This window comes from Mastigoproctus giganteus, chromosome 7 (assembly GCF_048544385.1).
Source record: "Mastigoproctus giganteus isolate SK-2022 chromosome 7, ASM4854438v1, whole genome shotgun sequence".
NCBI lineage: Eukaryota > Metazoa > Arthropoda > Arachnida > Uropygi > Thelyphonidae > Mastigoproctus > Mastigoproctus giganteus.
The window spans coordinates 135730958-135755043 of record NC_143581.1 but is presented as its reverse complement, the minus strand read 5'-3'; the positions used below and the strand labels follow the sequence as shown (position 1 = coordinate 135755043).

Genomic DNA, 24086 nt, shown 5'->3' with positions numbered 1-24086 from the left:
CTCCTCATGTGTGCATGTTGATGCAAAATACCCATTCAGTTTATCAGTTACCTGAGCATGATCATCAACAGTCAAACTATCTATGTAAAGTGGACCAATCTGATTCATCCCCTTCCTTCAAGATATAAGAAGGAAGGGGATGAATCTGTTTTTCTTTGCATCCTTTGCTGGAGATTTCTCGTAATCTACCTTCGCCTGCTTAACCTCCTTTGTGACTTAGTTATAGACCAGTCAAGCTTATATCTATCATAGACTTCCATGTCACCTGTTAATTTATATGTATCCCATGCATTTTTCTTCTCTGCAACATGTCTCATTAGTTCATCTGACATCCATGACCTTGAACAGTATTTCAACTATGAAATTCTGTTCATAGTTGGTATGAAAAGCCTAGTACCCTCCAAGGTTAAGTCCCTGAAGGCTTCCCATTTAGAATTCGCTATTTTTAACATCGTTGATCCCACTGTAAGAATTCAAAAACTGTCTGAGACCATGGTGTAGTCACCTTTACGAAAGCAAAAACCCTTCCCTTACCCTGATGATAGTTATAACTTTTATTACAGTAAATCCCACATCAGTACACTGTAATCACTGTCACCTAGTGGTTCCTTTATCTACAGATTCTTAATGCATAAAGGATCACTGCTGAATTGTCATGCAAATTATCTAGATATATAAGATGACTGGGAGTACTGTCAAGGAGCATTAATATCTTAAAAGGCACTGGCATTTGTAAGCAATATTTTTCAACTTCGGGGACATTCTTCGAACAGGGCCCAGGCCAGGTTCCAATATCACCTAGGCCTTTGTGTTAGACCCGAAGTGTACAGGAAGCAATTTCTTGTCAATGCCCTTAAAAGCCTGCAGGTTTTCTGAATTACAAACCACTAAATGTTTAAGTTTATAACCAGCTATGTACCCACCTCCCACTAAGAGGGTTACCCTGTCTTTGATAGCTTTAATGCCAGACATTGACTTTTCTTCAATAGAAATATAAGTCCTACTAAGCATTTTTTCCCAAGAAAGGCTAGCCTCATCCACATTAAATATTTGTTACGGCTATTAACCACCACTTCTTATAATCTCATCCAATTTCAATTTTTCGGCAGCCTCATCGTCTGCACTTGCTGCTTCCCAACTTATGGCAACATTATAATATCAGCTTCTCTTACAAAACCTATCAAACCAACAATCACTCGCAATAAAAGTGGTTTCAGTATCATCGCTCTTCTTAACATCCTCAAAAATGGCACAATCCTTCGCTTTGATGAGGTGAAAGCTTAAGGAGACATGTTTTTGGATCTGGTCTTCCATCCACATTATAAGTAACTTTTCCAACTCACTTATTAGTCCCATTCTAGCCTTGGTTTTTATAGCTACCTTCATTGGTGCCGATCGCTTCACATATTCTGTCTTTGTCCTTTATTACTGTGTTCACTGACAAATCTAAATTCAGCACAATACTTGTTAATGTTTGACCATTTCTGTACATCATTATTTTAATTTTTTGATCCAAATCGATCTCTTTCCTTTTCTTGGTAGATTGATTTGTACCACTGTCACTTATTCTCTAAGGCTGTATCATGATAACAGTCAAAATAAAATTTTCTGTAAAGAACTACGCAGGGTTAAGTTGCAAGAGATGCTGTCACGCCTTACAACATGCAAATGAAGCACACAGTGCATGATGATAGTTTGACACAAAGCTGTTGAAAATTGTAGGACAACATGAATGAACTTCACAATAACCTGACAAATGTAACAAACATTACATACAAAATGCAAACAAAAGCTCCCACACTTCGCTCTAAAACAAAACTGAACTGACTCTACGATTCCAAAAAGAAAGAATATAGAGACAAAGGACTACAGTGTAATTCTCCGAAGAAATAGCCAATGGGACACAGTCCGTGTAGCTTGAACATTGTGGGGGTTTCACTGAAGTGCTTCAATGTAGTTCACCTGTCTCAAACATATGTTGAATATTCCTTCATAATTTTTAAAGCAGAAAATGAAATGTTAACTCTAGTTATTTACCTAGATTCTAGTCAGGTTATTATCCAACAGTTTGTATGGGAATGAAAATAAAAACTTATACTTATTGTTCCTTCATCCAACTTCACTTGTAAAAATTATACAGAAAGTATCTTTGCAATTTTACCAAAAAAATTTACGTAAGCTGAAGTTACATAACTCAGACTAAAGTTATGTCGGGGACTAACTATAAAGGCTTTTAGAAATGCCCACCTCATGATTGACACAGAACACTTTGCTGCTGCTTTAGCAACTGCAGGAAAGTGTTCCATTAACAGCCTACACTATTCGCAAAAACTGATGCAAAAAATATATATATATTGGGAGTGTAAACACATTAATGCAGTATTTTAATTTGACATTACTGATACATTTTATTCAGAATACAGAGTGTGAATCACAACACTTTGTTATAATGCAAGTGTCAAACAAAATAACCTGAAGGCTTGAGATATGAGACAAGTTAGTTTTCTAGTTGTCTAAACAATACCCTGTACTATATCAGTCAATTGCACCCTTGAATATCTTCTCTATCCTTCCTAAATACATTGTACATACCATAGTGAAACTCATCATCCCCTTTTCTTGGAGTACACAACTCTATTAGCCCATTATGTCAGCAATAGCTGTCCTTATCATGATTTTGATTTCACCTGCCTGAATCATGCCTCAGAACTGGCATTCAGAAAGTGCTCAGAACAGAATCTTAAGTCCCTGAAGAGCTCTCAGTTACTTTGGTCACTAGAGCAAGGAGCCATTTCTTCAGAGACAACTTCTTGTAATGCGCTAAGTTTTAATTCGAGTTCAATACATGGTAACAGTGTGAAATGAAGTGAAATGTGTTAATATTTCAGACTTTTACCAGAACAATTTTGTAAGAGTCATCAAAAATTTTGAGCTTTTACAATAACATATATACATAATAAACAGAAACAGTGATCACAATGTACTGATGTGGGGATTAAAGATTTAACTACCATAAAGGCTAAAGGGGAAGGACTTTTGCTTTCATAAAGGTGACTGCAGAGGTCTCAGACAGTTTGTAAATTCTGTACAGTGGGATCAACTGATGATGTTACCAATGTTGAATTCTAAATGGGAAGCCTTCAGAGACTTAATTTTGGAGGCTACTAGGCTTTTCATTCCAACTAAGAAATGCTCAGGGTTTAGGCCTAAATGGATGTCAGATGAATTAATGAGGCTCGTGGCAGAGAAGAAAAATGTATGGGAGGCATACAAAGTATCTGGTGACATAGAAGCCTATGGCAGATTCTTAGTAAAGGTTATAAAGGAGGTTGAGCAGGCGAAGGAAGATTACGAGAAATCTTTGGCAAAGGATGCAAAGAAAAACAGCAAAATGTTCTTTACTTATGTAAACTCTAGAAGGAAAGGGATGAGTCAAATTGGACCACTTAACATAGATGAGTTGACTATTGATGATCACACTCAGGTAGCTGATAAACTGAATGAGTATTTTGCATCTACATTCAAACATGAGGAGTTATTTAATGAGGGGAGTCCCAGACGTTTATCAAACACTAACATGGAGCCAAGTGTATTTGTAATAAATGAGAGTAAAGTGGAGGAAAAATGGTTGAAGTTAAACATAAGGAAGGCATTTGGGGTGGACGGGATCTATCCAGTTATATTAAAGGAGGCAACAAAGGAAGTAAGTAAACCCTTACCCATAATTATGAGAGCTTCCTTGGACTCAGGGGAGGTCCCCATGGACTGGAGGGGTACAAATGTATCACCAATTCACAAACAGGGTTAAAAGGTGATACAAGTAACTAGAGACCTGTTAGTTTAACTTGTGTTCATGGGAAATAATGGAATCACAATCACTCATTAAAGAAGCATTGCAGGATCATCTATACAAGACTGCAGTAATAATTAAGACAAGGCATAAGTTTGTTAAAGGGAGGTCTTGTCTGACCAATCTGACTGGATAGTATGATATGTTTTCAGAAAGAACTGAATGCCAAAAATAATTTTGATATCACATACTTGGATTTCAGGAAAGCTTTTGATACTGTTGCACATGAAAGACTGCTATACAAATATTGGAGAGGTATGGCATTAAGGGTAAGTTGCTACAATGGATAAAGGGATGGTTGAGTGGGAGACGACAGAATGGTAATCAATGGTAATGGTAATCTTCGTGTACAAATGTTATCAGTGGAGTTCCCCACTGTTCGGTGTTGGGCCCATTGTTGTTTTGTATATTTATCAATGATATTGCTAAAGGTATATCAGGTTTAATGTCCAAGTTTGCAGATGATCCACAGGTTGCCAGGGTTGTTAACAACATTAAAGACAGTATGCTACTCCAACTGGATCGAGATAAGATATGAAAATGGGCTGAGAAGTGGCAACTGAAGTTTAACATTGACAAATGCAAAAGACCCGCGGGTAACTATGCAGTCAAATATGAAGTTCGAGGAGCAGTACAGGTCATGGAGTCTTGTCAATGATATATAGGAATTTTGCTAGCAGGGACAGGGAGGTGATTATTCCGTTATACAAGGTAATGGTCAGGCCACACCTAGAGTACTGTATACAGGTCTAGAGGCCTCATTTTAGGAAGGATGTAGAGTTGCTAGAACAAGTACAAAGAAGGGAAACAAGATTGGTGAGAAGAACAAAGGGATGCTCTCACAAAGAAAGGCTTAAGTTCTGCAAATTGCAGTGCCTGGAAAGTAGGCACCTGTGAGGTGATCTGATTGAGGTGTATAAGGCCTTGAATGGGTTGAGCAAGTTGAATGGTGATGGAATTCTTCTTTTGCTCAGACTAAGAACCTGAGGGGACACAGTTTCAAACTGAGGAAAGATAGCTGTGGAATAGATGTGCAGAAATTTGCCTTTAGTCAGCAGGTCGTTGATTAGTGGAACAGGTTTCCATCTTTAGTTGTGGAAGCTAATAGCCTAAATAAATTTAAGGCTGAGCTGGACAGGCATTTGGAACGAATGGAGTGGTGAAATGGGAGAGGGTTTTTTTTTTGGCTGATGCTGCATAAGCTTGCTTTCTTGCATCGTATGCCTCTACTAATGCTAATCAGCAGTGGGACCAGTACTGTTTTTTTAATTTCATATATATAGATGAATGGATAAAGAGTGCCATGTCAAAATTTGCAGATGATAATGATCAACACTAAGCAGAGATTCTTCAGGATGACTTAGCCTTCAGGGATGGTCACAAAAGTGGCAGCTAGGTTTTAATGCAGCAAAATGCAAGGTCGTACACTTAGGGAACAGCAATCCCAAAATAACTTATACATTTGGTGGGGTTGAACTAAAGACAATAGAAGAAAAAGGGATTTTGGATTTGTTAGACATTGAAGTTCTCTGAGTAACACAAGGAGGCTGCAAAGAAGACCCATGATATATCAAACATTTGCTTCTAGAGATATGGACGTCATAATCCCACTGCATAAGGCAAATGTAATGCCACACTTGAGATTCTGTGTCCAAGTATGGAGGCTGCACCTAAAATACAACAAGCTTTCTGAAAGGGTCCAAAAACAGAAAACTCACCTGATAAGAAAAGCAAAAGTGTAATATGAGGAAAGAAAAAAGAATTTAAACACAGCATTCACTCCCCAACTTACGTAAGGGTTGCGTTCCAGGGAACTTTACACACGTCGAATTTTAAGCAAGTCAGAATTTCCCTAAATGCTTATGCAGCCTCGCAACTATGCATACTGAATTTGATTAAAGCAAAAACAAAATGTGCGACAAACATAAAAATGTAATTATTTATTCAATTTTTTTTATCTCATGCACAGGAAAAATTACAAGAGTGTGCTTCAAATCAACATCAACTGATAAGTGGACTGCTGCCGAGATTTAGAAGGGGTTAGCTACTGAACCTTACGAATGAACATTAATGGATGCTTTTTTTCTTTTCTTTGTAGCAAGCAAGCATATCATTCAACCCTCTGTTAACTTTTAAGAATTGTTTGCTATCAGTATCCAACTTCTCAAACCTCACCATTGCCGATGCAATTTCACGAAATGCTACTGCCATCTCTCTAGTGATGAAGCGTCGCGGCTGTTTGGTTCATCTCGAGTCTCATCAGCATTTCCTTCCCTCACTATTGCTGCTTGCAAGTTAATAATTTCTTCGTTAGGCAATTTATTCACTTCTTCCTCTATTAACTTCTACAAGTAGTTGGCATCAACCTTGAACTGAAATAGCTCTGCAAGCTTATCTGTAACCTTGTCATATAATTCATCTTTTTTAAATCCTTCGAAGTCTTTTACGTGCCATGGGCATATTTTCTTCTAAATGCCATTTAAACCACTTTTAGTAATTTCCAAACCTATTAATGTTTAAGATGGTGCAGTAAATATTGTAAGATTTCCAAGTCTCTTAACATCACTTTTCTCACCGTCTACCGCAGACAATACCTGAGCATATGTTGTGCATAGATAGTATGCTTTGAAATTCAAAATAATGCCCTGATCCAGAGATTGGATAAGTGAAGTCGTGTTTGCAGTAGAAATATAACTCACTTTCAAATTGAAATCATCTAGGTGCGTAGGTTGAAATGAAGCAGCATTAAACAATCCACGAAGAGAGATATTGTTATCCATCCTGTCTGGTTTGTTCGGAAAAGCACGAGTAGGGTGGCTTTATTGATGCAATTAAATGCACGAGGATTTCCAGAAGGGTACACAAGCAGTGGTTTCAATCTGTAATCTCCCTCTCTATTAGCCCTAAGCAAGAGCGTTGCTCTCTCTTTTGAAGCCTTGAAACCTGGCATCATCTTTTCTTCTTTGGCAATGTATGTGCAATCCAGCATTTTTTTCCAATACAGAGCAGTCGCATCAACGTTAAATATTTACTGGGCTGAATAATTTTTTCCAAGGCATCACAATTTTTCTGCGGGTGCAGAATTGGCGCTGGTGACTTCACCACATATTATAACATGGAAACCAGTGTGATGATTGAACCTATTAAACCACCCATTCCTTACCACAAACTTGACTTGAGGTTCCCCGTACTTACCCTTAATATCTTCATAAATACTTCTTGCTTTTGCTTGAATGGCCATTAGATTCAGGGGGAACTTGCTTCTGAATCTCATTTTCCATCCATATTATTAATAGCTTTTTCATCTCCGATATAGCACCTGAACGCTGTTTTGTGATCACTGTTGATCCTTTAACATGTTCATTTATATGCATAGTCCTTTAAAATAGTATTCACTGTTGAAGCAGCGAGACCTAATTCCCATTTATTTCCTACAGGATTCGAAATATGTTTCCACAATTTTTTTTTTTTTTTTTTAACTTTGCACTGGCCGGCAAAAAGTATTATTATGGTGTTTCCAACATTTTGTCAACCCTCTGTGTGTATATATACACCGAGTGATCACTGAATTATGACCACCCATATGAAAATGAATGCAACCCGTTGACCACGTGAGGCACGAGTGTGGAGTTATTCGACCTATGTAGCATAGATAAGGTGTCAGTGGTTCAGTAGGTAGTAAAATTCCAAGCATGATGGGTAAAAGGAAGGATTTATCGGGCAGATTGTGGGTGCTCGACAAGCTGGTGCCTCAATTTCCCAAACGGCTGAACTGGTGGGGTTTTCAAGAGCAGCCATAGTTAAAGTGTACCAGGCCTGGAGTCAAAATGGACAAACAACAACTTAACGGCAAAACTGCAAAAGGTTGATGTTAGAGGTGAGCGCCGGGTCCGAAAACTCGTTAAAACTCTGTAATCGTGTTACAGGTCCGAAACACTCGAACAGTTAAAACTCCTCTTCTAACCAAGGCTCATCAGCGTAAAAGACTCACCTGGTGCAAAGAGCATGCAAGTTGGATGTTAGAAGACTGGAAGAAGGTGCTGGTCAGATGAGTCACATTATTTACTCCACACCGAGGATGTACGGATTTGGCATCAACAACATGAATGCCATTGTCTTTACAATATCTGATCCATCGTGCATGATATCAAAAGTGCAGACCATTGGAGGCGGTTTTATGGTGTGGGGCATGTTTCACTGGCAGGAACTTGGACCCCTGGTGCATGTGGAACAACATATCAGTGGTCTCCACTATCGTCAACTGCTTGCTGACCGTGTACACCCCACTATGTTACAATTTTTCTCAAATGGCGATGGTGTCCTCCAAGATGACAATGTGCCAAGCCATCGGGCACCCGTTGTGCAGGAATGGTTTGAGGAACACAGTTCTGACATCCAGCATATCGATTGGCCTCCGAACTCCACTGATATCAATCCCACAGAGGACTTGTGGGACACTATGGAAAGGCATATCAGGCGTCTGGATACATCAGTCACCTCCATTGCTGACCGCATTACACACAGCTCGATTGGCCATACCTCCCGAACACTTCTGACATCTTGTTGAATCAATGCCACGTTGGATAGCTGCTGTACTGAGGGCAAAAAGAGGACCTACGAAGTATTAGGTAGATGGTCATAATTCAGTGATCACTCAGTGTATATATACACACACACACACACACACACACACACACACACACACACACACACACACACACACACACACACACACACACACACACACACACACACACACACAATAAAAGAATAATTGTATTAAAAAGCTAAGTAATCACGGAGGGTGGAATGTAACAGTACGAAAAGTAAGATAACATTGATTATGGATCAGGGACACTGCATTAGCAAAACATACCTTACAGCCATAATGTGTATTGTATATAGGAAGTGTGAAGAAGATTTTGGTTTAAACCTATTGAATCTACGGTTACACCAGAAGTGACAACTAAATGGATAAGGAATGTAGCGATATATGGTATGAAAAAGAAAGGGACAGGAAATTAAAACTAAAAAGTGAAAAGGCGACCAAAATAAGATTACATTGCAGTGTTTTTCATAATTTCATTGTCTTCATCCACCGAAATTATGAGAAAGACGGCAATGTTCTTGCTTCTGTTTCTGCCATGTCCTGTAGCCATGTGTTGAGAACGAAATTTTAAAATTTTGCGGTAAGAATAGGGTCAAATAAATTATGCTAATAAATGTAATTATATTACGTAGGGCATACAGATCATGGATGATCTTACAGAAGCAAGCAAAAAGAATTGCAAAAACTAAAGTAATGAATATCGGAATAGGCAGGTAGAAAGGGACTTACCGTTACCTTGTAAAACTGACCAATATATATATATTGGTCATATATATATGAAGATAATCAACTATCAGTTAATTATCTTCAGAAATTGATCTTGTCAATGCCTCAATGATGTGTTGCTGTCATCAGGGCCAGAGGCGGTTCAACTAAATAATAGTTTGCACCTTTTTTTTTATTTATTAATTATTATTATTTAGTTATTTATTTTATTTATTTATTTATTTTTTGTTTTTATCATTGTTTTGTTCAGATTTTTTTTTTTGGCTGGTGCAGCATAAGACATAGGCTTTCTTGCACCATGCGGCCGTTACTAATACTAATACTAGTGAACTTTTCATTTAAAATGATAAACTGAAGCAAATTGAGGGCTTTGATAACATTTCAGCCATAATTGTCATGTTTACCAAAACTGTTGTATAAAGGTTGCAAATGCTCATTTTGGAATATTTCGAGAGCACCTGTCAAATATTACTTAGCTTTGCATTAACTATTAATAAATATCTTTTGTTTATATTTCTATTTGTGATGCTAGTCATTAATGTAACATATCATTGTGAAAAAGGGTTAGAAATGTGAAATTCCCGGGTGATGCACTTTCTTTGAACACCAGTGAACATACACTGGTGTTCAAAGAAAGTTTAAAACAAAAACTTTAAACAAAAATAAATAAATGCTATAAAGAGAAACCTGTTTATTTACAAAAGTTAATTGCCAAAAATTGTTGAACTCAAAACATTGCTAGCTAAAAAATACACATATTTAAAATGGAAACAACTCAAAGGAATGATCTTAAATGTTGTACAGAGTTAACAGGCTCTTTCTAAAGCAAGAAAGTTATCTTTTAAGTTAAAAAAAAAACTAGTTATATATTGAGGCTTGGTGAGAAACATTCCAAAGATTAAATTCAAGTTTCTAAATGGTTGTGATTATGAGGAGTGGATGTGTATAGTACAAAATTTCAAGAATATACTCAAAATTTTTAATTTCTATAACAGTGTCTTGTGTTGATTTGTATCAAGAGAATCTGGATCATCTGTATTTACACCTGCTGGAATAGTTCATTATTCTTGAATCATTATTTTTGTTAGAACTATTAAGCATAAAAGCTATTACCTTGGAAACTTCAATGTATAAACTGTGTGTTGCTTGGAATTCGGCTGAGATTGGTTAAAAAGGAACAGATTGTGAACAAAAGTATGGGTAGCAGCATTTCCAGTCAGTGGCAAAAGGTCATTAATATGCAAGAAAATCAGTCACCATCACCTGAGGTGAGCAGGGAGAAAACTAGATAGTAACTGATAAAAAAAAAACACCCAAGAAGCCATAAGGCAGAGATTATAAAGACCTTTATACAAAATATGATCAAAAGCATTAGAAGTATCAATGTTTCAAATGGCTTATGTTTCAAACTTTTCCATCAAATCTGTCTAAAGATGAGTATTAACATATCACCAGGGTATCAACACTGATGGAATCCATATTGGCGATCATCGCCAATATGGATTCCATCCAACTTGGGGAGTTGGATTTCTCCATTACTTTGGAGAGGGTAGAAGTAAGGGCAATGGAACAATTTGACAGGAGGGATTTGTCAGCCCCTTTTTTTAGGAACTGGCCAGATATGAGCAAATTTTCAAGTAGAACAAAAAACATCACTGAAATAAGAAAGAGGCAAAAGAACAGGAGCAAGCTCAAAAACAAGTTTTGAGAACAAGTGGAGAAATACCACTAGGTCTGGAAGCCCTCTTGGCATCAAAATTATTCACAATTCTAATGTCCTTCTGACAGAAGACATTCAGTGTGGTGTATTGAGTGGAGGGCATGGCATGTGGTGGTTTACCCAGATCGTAGATACAAGAACTAGAAGAAAAGTGGGATGCTAGGGTTTTTTTTTTTTTGTAGCTTATGTAGGGTGGCTTCTGAATGCCTTTTCAGCCCTGCAAAACTAGGGTGCTAGTAAGGCAGCTTTATCTTTAAACCATCAAGTTATAAACACAGATGGGAGTGAAAACTGAGAGAAACTGCAGCAGCTCTTTCAAAAGACCAGAATACTCAACTACCATACTAAACAATAAGCAAGTTTCCTACTCTTAAAATGTTCAAAATCAGCTTGTTTTGATTAATAATTGTTTTTCAATTGTTGTAAGTAGACACGTAGGCAGAAAATGAAGCTGGAGATATAAAATTCGGATCGAAGTCAACTACAATATATTATTTTTATCCTGCAGCCTTAACACATTTATAAAAAACCAAAGTTTAGATTAAGGGTGAGATTTTTAAGATGGAACGCAAAATAAAAGATTTCATCCCTACAGGAGTAATTTCGCTGACAATCTGGGCAAACATTAAGATCCTCAGATTTAAAAGCAATCCAACCAAGGAAAAAAGAAGAAAATCATCCCCAGATAATCACATTACTGTAATGCTAAATGACACGTGGCTCAGAATGGCTGTGTGAGAAAGAGAGATATGGCCCCCCTCCCATCTCTGGCAAAGAAGGGACCACTGCCAAGTTATATATAATCCTAGGTGTCTATAAGACCAAGGGGAGATAGTAGTAGAGCGAGGCAGGTATAAGCAAGAAGTGGGTGGGGTGGGGGGCAAGAAGTAGGTTCTTCTGGGCAGACTGCCCATTCACTTTGAAGGGCTGTTGGTGAGAAAAACAGATCAAACATGTTAGGTGTATGGTTAGGATTGTTTGTTATTCTGATAAGTAAATGAACAAGCTGTGTGAGGTCATTAATAATTGCAAAGGCTCAATCACCAGATTGGCCATCTAAACAGAAAACTGAAGCCAGATGTTCTAAAAATTTAAATTACCAAGGAAAATTTCCTCACTGTTACAAAAGTTAGATTGGAAAAAAGTCAAGCTTCAAAAAAAAAAGGAAGTCAAATAGCTCCTATTAATTATCAAGATTGAAAGAACAGAGGCAACAGATGAATCTGACAGAATGGGATGACAGATATTTTAAGCCAGAGAAGATTCCAAAGTGAAAAAGAATATCAATAGGAAACTATTGGAAATGTAGAGTACTAAGACTGAAACACAGATCGTGTATATTAGTAAAATAAAAGAAGTTTTTGTAGATAAGTTTGTTCTACTAGTTTGACTATTCATGATAGATTCAATACATAAAAGTAATAATAGTGGAGAAAACATATATAAATGAAATATTTGGATATGGCATACACATACCAAGAATATGACCAACTCCTTGATACAGTATTATTGCCTTGACACACGCACACACACCAATCAGAATGCCGCCAGGCAGGTGGCAGAAAGATTATAAACTAGCTGGTCCTTCCTGGAGAAGGAATCAAAATGTTCAGCCTGCACAAAAATTTTAATGCTGTGTACTCTCAAAATGCTACCTCCAATTCCTTCCAAAGTAATGTAGAAATATGTCAACCCTTAAACTACCTTGAAACATTCCATCTTTAATTAGTATTTCTCTTTCCATTGTATATGAAATGAAAATAGAGTGTGCATGTTTACTAGAAGGAAGACAAATTATCGTATAGTTAAACTTTTCTTGTTTTTGTTGTACAAAAAAAAAAAAAAAAAAAAAAAAAAGTGGTGCAGCTTTTTTTTTTTTTTAATTTGAAATAATCATAACATGATATTTAAAATGATAGGCCTTCCTTCCTTCCACTTTGATAATCAATGTAAATAATGTTAAAAAAATCCAAGTAAAGAAGACTAGGAGCAGAATATGATTTTAGAACACATCACTTAATTTAATGCAGAGAACATAATTTCTCAAGATTTATATTAGAGAAGAGGGAATCTAGGAGAGGAGATTACGGAACTTAGAAATTAATTTTGGCAGATTCCAATTGAGGTGGTTTGAGGTATCAAACAAAGTATCATAACTCCCTAATAAACAAAATAAATATTTTAATACAGCATCAAAAAGGGGACAAAATGTACATCACCAGAAGAGCAAGAGAGATACATGAAAATAGTAGTAGTGGCATGTGCTGCAAGAAAGGAAGTGTATGATGCAGCATCAGCCAAAAAAAAAAAAAAATTTAAAAAACAATTCTCTAAATGTTTGTCCAGTTCCTCATTAAATTTATTTAACCTATCAACTTCAACAATGACAGATGGAAGTTTGTTCCAGCAATTAACCACCCACTGGCTAAAGGCAAATTTCTGCACATCTATTCTACATGTCTTTCCTTAATTTGAATTTATGCCCCCTTAGGTTCGTAATCTGAACGAGTGGAAGAATCCCTTCAGAATTCAGCATGCTCAACCCATTCAAGGCCTTATACACCTCAATCAGGTCACCTCGCAGGTGCCTAGTCCCCAGCCACTGCAATTTGCAGAACTTAAGCCTCTCTTGGTAAAAGCCTGATATACCTTCATCGATATCATTGATAAATATACAAAACAACACTGGACCCAACACCGAATCCTGTGGGACTCCACTAATAACATTAGTCCACAACAGTTTGAATGATTGTAAAAATAGACAATTATCTTATGTTCCATACAAAAATGTATTAAGCCTATATACCAAAAGCCTATAAAAATGTTACATAAGTTATGACAGGGCCATCCAGCTGGCAGCCCTAAAGTTGGGAGTATCTTTCAATTCTCCAAAATGCATTAATACTTTTCTCCTCTTTAAAAACAGGGAAGCAAATCTTGTTGAAAACACTTTACAAAAATCGCTTGCTAAACACTGTGTTCAGTTGATTTCACAAGGCATTTAGTAAATAATTTTATCAGAAGCAATTTTTTTCTAACTTGTTATGTAAAATTATACATTCAATTCCTATTCATGTACTTATGTTTCATTGATCTAGTCACTGGAGAGCAGATATTTGTATTGATATACCAAGGAAAAAAAAAAATTTTTTTTTTTTATGTGGACCATGAAAAAGTACTAAAAATACAAGTTGGGCAGCCGCACATTAGTAGAATAAATAATAACACTGTAAGAGTGGAAAGTTTTTCTCTCAAAAATTTATCATTTCAATGCAAGGTACAGATCAAAACTATCAATGATGAAACAAAGTATTTATACTGGATCAAGCACAAGCAAAGAATTATCACATAATTATATAAAAAAAAAACGCACAAATATGCACAGGTGGATATCTACAAGGAGGAAACTGAAGACAAGTTTTGGATATTTGTGTAATGAGCTCAAGTAAGATGTTCAATGCAAAACTAGTTTTCAACATTCAAATTGAAATTAGAAAATGATACCACCGTAAATTTGCTGGAAAAAAATATATGATTTAATATTAGGCTATGTATACAGGGTCCAATTAAAAGATACTGGGGTCTTGCCTATTTTTAGGTTTAGGCCATTCTTCATTTGAACCTTTTTTTTTTTTTTTCATATTTGCACTGCAATTTTTTATTTTGATATTAAAGTTGAATTAAGCATTACTGATTAGATTTCATGATTTATATTAAGAAAATTTATATGTTACCTAATCAACTGCTTTTTTTTTTTCAAGTTGTTTTCCCCACCACTTTATCTGGGGGGGAGATTTAAATGGCTGAAAGGAAATGTATGTGGTAAGTGTTTTAAGCAGTGCTGGCTTTAGAACTGTCCCATCTCACACAACCACTGTATTATTTTTTTTTCCTTTAGATTCATTTTACATTCTCATAAGAATATACACCATAGGCGAGAGAAATAGTAAAATCTAAACAGTAATACCTACCTCAATTTTAGCATAAAGCTCAAAAATGTCAGACTAAATATAACAAAAAATGTCTGGATAACAAATAGCCTTAAACCTAAACAAGTCAGACTCCAGTGCCTTTTAATTGAAACACCATTATATAGAACTATCAGCCACATAATTTAGTTTGCAAAAATAGTTTTGTATATGTGTCACGTATATCTCATACCTTGATATTATAATTTCAATTAACTACGGGTTTATAGCAAATTTTTAAAATTGGTAAAGGTTAACACAAACGTTAAAATTCCACTAGCTACAAGGTAAACTTAGGCACTCAAAGATGTGTATAAAACAAAGTCCAATACTCAACAAAAAAAAAGTACCAAGTGTTTTTATTGGAGAGAGCTAACCTTGGGGAACAAGAAGAGTTTTTGGGAAAAAAAAAAAATTGTGGACTGAAGAGGGTCTCCTAAGAAATACAAACAAAATGAGAAGAATATATTCTCTTTCTTCTAAGTATGTACTATAAACGAATACTAAAATGTCCATAAATCTAATATAATAAACTTTTCATTAATATCATATCTCATGTTTTTAAATGTTTTAACCCTGTATTTCACACTTATTTTTCTTCCAAAACAGAATTTACAAGTGATCTCGTTATACAGCAATATTGTATAACATTTCAAATATGATAATAACTGAAGTTAAATCCTCTTAATTGTGTAAAAGTAATCAATCTTTGATCAGGCATGTGAAACTTACACAATTGTAGAACTTAAAGTTTGCCTTTTTCTGGTGACTGACAAGCAAAGCACCAAGTACAGGCTACATTGAGTGTTAATCAGTAATAGCTATCACAGGAGAAATTGGGCTTGCAATTACAGCATATCAACATGGATAGGTCAGAATTCAATTATAAATGTTGGGTTAAATAGCTTCACCATTTCGTCTGTCCCCACTGGCGAAACACCTGCGAACAAATATGACTATTATAAATGACAACCTTAAAACTACAAACTGTGAGAATTTGAAAGAAAAGAAAAATCCAAATGACTATTCCAAAGGAAGCAGAGCTTTCTTGCAAAAATAAGCCGGCTTCTCCACTTTTCATGTTCCTTACACAAAATGCAATTTTTCTATTAAATTCTGTTATGATGAAAGATATCTGTGTCTAAAAACAAAAATAATATTAATAACTACAATAAATCGCTTTCCAATGTAGAATTTCAAGCTGACATTCCTCCTCAGAAATCATAAAAGAACACTGAAAAGAAAAAATAACATAGCCCTAATCCTTCACCCACATATAAAAATCAACAGTATTCACCTTCTCGAGTATCCATGTCTTCTGATTCTGAAAGATGATTGTCCTTTTCGTGTATTCTTCCTTGATTCAAATGATTCATATTTAAACCGACAGGACAGTTAGTTTGCCGAGATTTCTTCGATTTTACAGGAGTTAAGCCTCCACGCTCCTTCCCCGATCCTGTCGCTAAATTCTTTCCGGACACGCTCACTTTGAAGTGCTTGCTCGCTATTCGCCCAATGTCTGCTGGTGTCAACCCCCCAGAAAGGGGAAGGCATTAACACCCAAACGCCACGGTTCAAATTCAGAAAACAAATAAGTACTAAACCAGAGATAAAAAAAAAGAAAATTCTTAACTCAGAATATAACCGACGATCACTATCGTCTTACCCTTCAAAACAGCATCTTGCTATGAAAATAAACAAAATGGCGGCTTATTTTTACTGGTGAATGATGGGAACTGCCATCAACTGTTGGTTGAACTAAATGTTGTGTGTTTTTCTGTATTTTCATTTAATAAATTATACACTTTATATTAAAATACTTTTTAACGATTATTTTTTAAGTTTTATTAAAGTTAAAAAATTCCCATAATTCTTTTCAAAATATAGTTGACTAAGAACAGCCTAGTGGATATTTTTGAAGCTGCGCAGCTAGTTTACTTCTGTGTGGTTTACAGACTGCTGATTTACCTTTTTCTAGTGATTTTTAGGAACTTGCATGGTAAATCAGGTGGAATTATACTTAGTCCGTTGGCAGAGGAAATATGAGACGGTGAAGCTGAAAATTTATTTCGTTTCTGAGTGCAGGAATATATGATAAGAATTTTAGCTTGTATAGTAACTGCGCATTCCCATTAGAAGTATTCAGAATGAGTGAAGAACACGAGCAAGATGAAGGGTTTGAACCGTGGATAAGTTTGTCGAATTGGGAACAGCAATGCATTGAAGAAGTAGAAAGTACTCCAGACATGGAAAATGAAATTCGGAATGAGAAAGACTGCGTAGTTCAGAAACTTTGGCTATTATTTCAAAATGCTGCCACATGTATAGCGCAATTGTACAAAGGTGAGTACTGTATACATGCCATTTCGTAGTTTACTCTGGGAAGGAGTGTAAAGAGATTAATATCATTTTCATAGTTTAAAAAACATTATTTCCGAATAGGCAATATTAGCACAGAATTACCATATTAAAAATAATTTAAATAAGTCAGACTTATTTAGTATGAGCTTTAAAAAATCACCTGTTTCTATCTCACTATTTTGTCATTTGTGCCGAGGAGTCCAGCGAACAGTATGGTATGGCCAAAGAGTTTCCAGAACTAGCAGCTACGCCTTGCTTCAGCCCTACCAAAATTTGCTGTAGTGCCACAACATTAGGTGGTAGGTTATGACAATAGTTAATAACCTCCTTTTCTTAAAAGAAAAGAAAAATTTTTAGGCAGTCAGCTAGCCTTTATTACTTTAAATACACGTCCTGTAGATTTGTCACTTTTAGAAGAAAAAGGATATCCTCATAATATTAAGCCTCTCAGTAGAAATGAGTCTTTATTTAATTCATTCCTTTTTCTAGAAATTTCTCTGAAATGGGTTACATTTCAGAAGAATGTGGGATATACAAGGTATTCCCGATGTGCTCTCTCTACTCCCCCGTAATTAATTTAAACCTTTTCTAAAATACTTGTTTCTCCTCTCGCTAGATTTTGTACAAGTTCTTGCAGGATTGAATAACAGATGGTAGCTAGCACGTGGGCTCACATTAGGCCCAACAGGCAAACTATATTATTATAATTAGCCATATGGTGCAAGGAAGCCTGAGGCTTTTGTGGAACCAGCCAAAAAAAAAAAAAATTCTGAGTTACCCTTTGTGAGAGAAAGTCAAAAGTAAAAGGGAATCACCAAGAAAGAGAAGAAAGGATAATATCCATTCTCTCAGGATCCTGGGTGTGCCAAGCCCACACTCACCAGATGTTAACCCCTGGAGTTTATGCAAGGTGTCTGAAGAGATTTCTTAGAAATACTTTGCAAAAGTGAATAAAAATGAACATCCTATGCTGTGTATATTGTAGTTTTAAATGTTTTTCACCAACCTTATGTAGAAATAAAACACAAAGAAAACAAAAACTGGAATCTTGATAACTGTATTTATAATAAGTTATATTTGTCTGTATTTACAATAAATTATATTTAACTTTACAACTAAAATATATACATTAAAATATACTAAATTAAAATCAATAAAACCAAAGCTTTCGAAGGCTCCTGCCTTCTTCAGCGGTATTTTCTTTGTTCTGCGGTGCGTCTTTAAATACCAGCAGGTTCACGGTACTCATCACGTGTTTCATTCCCACGTGTTCCGTTCTCTTGTGTTACGGAATCGGAAGTGGCTCGAGAGTGGGTCGTGTGGAACCGTTCATCCCTTCTGAGGATAGTAGCCTCAAAGAGGGGATGGATCCGCATTCCTCTATCTCTATTAATGTTCACTGTGGAACTGATCCGCAAACTCTCAAGCCACTTCCGGTCCCAGAACTTATGCGCCCGATCGGGGATGATAGCCTCGTCCGGGGAGATGTGGTGCTGCTTCTCCCAAAAATGCTCGGCCATGGCGGACTTACCATAGTCCGCACTTCTTATTGCCTTAGTGTGCTCCCCCAGACGGTCTTTGAGACGGCGTTTTGTTTCCCCTACATAACACTCCCACACTGTGGATAAACTCTTTTCAATGAGAAGTATTTTAGAAAAGCCTGAAGTCCCCCTAATAGATGAGATTGACAATTTTCTGAAGTGTGAAGGATTTCAATTGTTATTTGAATGATCTCTCAAAAAGTTGTCCTGCAAAAAGATTAACAGAGCTTCATAGTCCATTATTGGTAGGGTTGTTAATGGCAGTGTGCTACTGCAACAGGATCTAAAAAATTTGGGCAGATGGGCTGAGAAGTGGCAACTGAAGTTAAACGCTGACAAATGCAAAGTACTCCATATGGGTAGAAGTAACCGCAGAGAAACGTACCAACTGTGTGGCACACTTAAGGTGGTAGAAAATGAAAAAAAAACTGGGAGTAATTGTGCAGTCAGATATGAAGTTTTCTGAGCAATGCCAGGGCAGGTCATGGGGTTTTATCAATGATATGCAGGAATTTTGCTATCAGAGAAAAGGAGGTAATTGTCCCTCTGTATAAGGCAATGATGAGGCCAATCCTTGAGTACTGCGTACAGGTCTGGATGCCTCATTTTAGGTAGGATGTAGATTTGCTTGAGCATGTATAGAGAAGGGCAACAAGATTGGTGAGGGGAATGAAGTTATCCTCTTACCAAGAGAGGCTTAAGTTCTGCAAATTGCAGTGGCTGGGGCACCTGCAAGGTGATCTGATTGTGGTGTATAAGGCCGTGAATGGGTTGAGCCCGCTGAATTCTGATGGGATTCTTCCACTTGTTCAGATTATGAACCTAAGGGGCCATAAATTCAAATTGAGGAACAACTGATTTAGAATAGATGTGTGGAAATTTGTCTTTAGCCAGCGGGTGGTTAATTAACCACCCGCTGGCTAAATTGCTGGAAACAAACTTCCATCCATCGTTGTGGAAATTGATAGGTTAAATAAATTTAAGGAGGAACTGGACAAACATTTAGAGAGAATGGTTGTGTAAATTTAAAAAAATTTTTTTTTTGGCTGATGCTGCATAAGCTCATACGCTTGCTTTCTTTCATCACATGCCATTACTACTACTATTAACAACTCCTATCCTTAAATGTTCACTTGTAGTTCACAGCAAGAATGTTTATTTCTGAAACAAAACAAATCGGCATTTTTACTAAGAATTGGAGTATAACTTTTGTTTGTGGGAGGCACTGTCAAGTCATTTGTGTGTTCCATATATTTTTAAAGGTTCACCAAACTTAACTTTTTTTTTTTAAACCTCCTGCTGAAAAATTTGTTTAACCCCTGTCCCCCACCAAAAAAATGAAGAATTGCATTTTATGTAGATGCCCACCTTCAGCCCACTGTGGTGGGTGTCCATGACTGAGGATGTCTTAATGGAATATTTCCTAGGGTAGGTGTTTTGTGTCTAACCACTTGATTGCCATCGAGGAGCCAAGATCTGTCCTCGTTCAATTATACGATACAGAGAACTTGTTAAAGAAGTTGCCAAACAATATTGGGGGCCACAAATCAATTGAGGTGTGCTGTTAGAAATAGGGACAATCATATATTGCATAACATCTTGTACAACATGGCATGGGAACCATTTTGTTTATTTTATTCAATATTAAATATGTGAATAAATGTATGACCACTGCACTACTTGCATTTTGTTTTTATGCAGTTTGGGGTGGCACTGTACCATTCCCAATATCCTAGCCAGTGGTTCTTTTTTTTTTTTTCAAGACTTCTGTGTGTCTACCTGGCATTTTTGTATGTGGTGGTAAAGTGCAATATGCTATGCTGGCAGTTGTCTGTGTATCAAACATGTCAGGTAATTATCAACTCCCTTTATCTACCTTGTCATGCTTTAATGTGAAGGATTTCAACACATTTTCATCAGCAGATTTCAACACATTGCCTCCTGTCATCAGCAGAAGCCCAGTGTTGCCTGTATGAATTATACCAAACACATGAATGCAAAATTTTTATATATATATTGTATCTTAAATTTCTGATCCTTGTCATAAATCAAAACAGCACACACAATAAGAACTTCTCTTTCAGCTATCACAACTACAAAATTGGATAATTATTTTAAATTTGACACAAATTTAAAGAATCACATTTTTGTTATCATATAACTGTGGTATCTACCGTAAATGTTTTTTTAAAAAATCTAATTTACCTTAATATTTTGCCATAAATGAAAGTGTCACAGAGTGGAAGTTGGATTCCACCTTTCCACAACAATTATGTAATTGTAGGGAACTACATCACAGTGCATGACCTCAGAAAAATGTGTGCATTGTGAAACATTTAAAAACAGAAGTGCTGTTGAGTGAATTTCTGTCCAAGAGAAAACTTTAAACCTGTGAATTAACTGACAACCAGTCATTTATTCAACTGACCCACTTTCCCTCTGCTAAAAGAAAACATTTTGCAAAAAAAAAAGTTTCAAGCAACCAAGTTGGATTCCCACAGATCCTAGGAACATTGGTCCTAAGGAATAATTATGGCTAATATGCAGAATATGTAATAATGGAAACGTGCCTTGAAATAAAGGATGAAACATATTTTCAGTGTCATATATACTATAAGAAACAAGTTCTTATAGGTTATCAAATTAATTTATCAAGGTTTTTAAGTGGCACTAAGTATTATTCCTAAATTAAACTATTTTTTCTTTTATATGTCAGTTTCCCCTGGTCTTCTTTGTACAAAGCTGCTTCTCTCTCTCTCTTCTCTTTTTTTTTTTTTTTTTTTTCCCCCAGGAATTCTTTACTCGATTCCAGCTTTTCTCCAATGACAAATTAAACAGGTTATCTGGAAACTTTTGAAGGATATTCAGACAAAGAATGGAATGAAGGTGGTTTTTTTTATTCCTTTCTTTTAAATTGTACTCTAAAGGTAGTGATGACAACAAGTTGATTTTTGCCTAAAGCAACTGTTTGAACTCTGCAAAATTTCACTTTTTTTCCTTTTTTTTATGTGCAAATGCACAATTAGCATTAGTAGAGGCATTTGATGCAAGAAAGCAAGCTTATGCAGCATCAGCCAAAAAAAAAAAAAAAAAAAAACCACTTCCACTTCACCCTCTGTTCGTTCAAAATACCTGTCCAGCTGAGCCTTAAACTTATTTAGGCTATCAACTTCCACGACAAGGGATGGAAGTCTGTTCCACCAACCAACCACTCGCTGGCTAAAGGCAAATTTCTGCACGTCTATCCTACATCCGTCTTTCCTCAATTTGAATTTATGCCCTCTCAGGTGATTATTCTGAGCGAGAGGAAGAATCCCATCAGCATTGAGCATGCTCAAACCATTCAAGGCTTTATACACCTCTATCAGATCACCTCGCTGGTGCCTAGTCTCCAGACACTGTAATTTCCTAAATATTGATAGGAAAATGTAACTTAACCAGCAATTTAGGCATTGTAAACTATTATCTACATAGATAATTATTCCTGGCTTTGGAATTGGCATCCTGTATTAACATTTCATTAATATTTCTCTTTAATTACAGTACCTCTAGCCTTTGCACATGTCTGCTAGTGTAAACCTTTGAAACACTAACAAGCAACTGACATTAACCATACAAGTAAAGATAAAATAAAATTTAAACATTCAACATTATTTGATTATTACATAGTTTTTATTAATAACTTTGAAAACGCTGAACTGAGTAATAACTTGGTTGGGAAAAGGTAATACATTTTACAAATCATTCCCTTTCTACAATGCCACATGTTGTAGAAACATTTGGAGCACATCCTTCCAGAAAATAATTTCTGGCATTTGGGAAGATGCTTTGCCAGTTTGCTCAAATCCAGCTCTATATGCAAGGCATAGCAAAAAAGAATACGAAGTGAAGTAGCCCAGAAATGGTTTTGATTTTATTCAATGTGACCACCACCACCTGATCGAATGCACTTATATCACACTATTGTAAAAGTTTCTGAAAACAGTCAGGAATGGCATCCAAAGTGATGATATTCATTTTGGCAGTTGCGTTTTGCTTTGTCCTCAACATCTTAATCTCTTTCCTTTAAGGGCAGTTTTCATCTTTGGAAAGAGGAAGTCAGCTAATGCTAGATCTGGAGATTAGGGATGGTTGACTTGTACAGCACCATGTTTCATCAGAAATGTCATCACATCAAGTGCAGAATGGGTGGGGACGTTTTCATGCGAGAATAACAAGCTGCCTTTCTCTTGAAATTGTGATCTCACCTGGAAAATGCAGTTCTATAGTCTTTTGAAGCACCTTCATGTAAAATGAAACAAATTCTCTCCCCTACCCAAAGGTACAAATTCTTTGTGAATCACACCGTTGAAAAAAATATGGTTGAGGAAATTATGATTGTCTTAAGTCTGGATGAAGTTTTCATGTAATGACACTCTTTGTTGCTTCTGCTCATCCATGAGGCTGTGTGGCACAAATTTTGCTTCCTTTCCCCTAAATCTTCATTCAGAATTTGATAAATCATCTCCTTATTCATATCTAACTCATCAGACCTCATTCTGAGGATCAAACAGTGATTTTTCCACAATTTCCAAAACTTATGCAGTTCTGTCCTCATTTCAAGAGGTTGACGGATGTCCATCTCTTTTCATCATGAGCAACCCCATGTCCATCTTTGAACTCTGCTTATACAATTCAGACACATTGGTATGACTTGTTTCATCACCATAAAGTTTTTAACATTCTATGCAGATTTTCCCAGTTTTAAGCAAAATTTTATACGATTTGTTGCTCCATTACAAAATTGTGACGCAGAACATTAACGCTTCTAACAAAACTGGTTTTGTTACTTGCAGTATGTCAGCCTATCGGGCAATCTCTGTACCACCATCTGTTGGAAGAATTTGAACTACGACATACCATGTCTCTTTATTTTCAAACTCATTGAACATAATTGAGCATAACAGTCCAGAAACTTTAACCCTCGTATATTTACGTTTTATCTTGCTGCTTGAAGCGAGCTTCATTCATTTGGACAAAAGCATATTTCATGATGCGTCACTGTGGATGGGATACAATAAATTTTCATTATAATACAGGTAAAAACTATGAATTCTGAGCCTACCTGCCAAAGGACCCATGTAACATTTACCAACTATTCCAAATCAGTGTAGCATTTCCCACTGCAGGGGTCACCTCGTACTTTTGCCACAACAACATCTTGACGATAGATTACTTCATTGCACCAATATTTTGTTCTAATGAATAGTGCAGAAAATTATTTTAAATGAACCATTATTGTTTAGACTGTTGTATTAAAATTTAATGAACC

The 24086-nt window shown here is 36.2% G+C and overlaps 2 protein-coding genes across 2 annotated transcripts in view; one reads left to right on the top strand and one right to left on the bottom strand.

The window, feature by feature from the left end:
- Usp7 (Ubiquitin-specific protease 7) overlaps positions 1–16559 on the bottom strand; it is a 518151-nt gene extending 501592 nt beyond the window's left edge. The window contains exon 1 of the mRNA XM_090378438.1: positions 16171–16559. Within this exon, the coding sequence (XP_090234564.1) occupies positions 16171–16249 (79 nt within the window). The 5' untranslated portion in view covers positions 16250–16559. The remainder of the gene's footprint in view (positions 1–16170) is intronic.
- Positions 16560–16788: 229 nt separating this feature from the next.
- Positions 16789–24086, top strand: part of LOC150083214 (HUWE1-associated protein modifying stress responses) — a 98055-nt gene continuing 90757 nt past the window's right edge. The window contains exon 1 of the mRNA XM_090377105.1: positions 16789–17216. Coding sequence (XP_090233231.1) covers positions 17021–17216 — 196 coding nt within the window. The 5' untranslated portion in view covers positions 16789–17020. The remainder of the gene's footprint in view (positions 17217–24086) is intronic.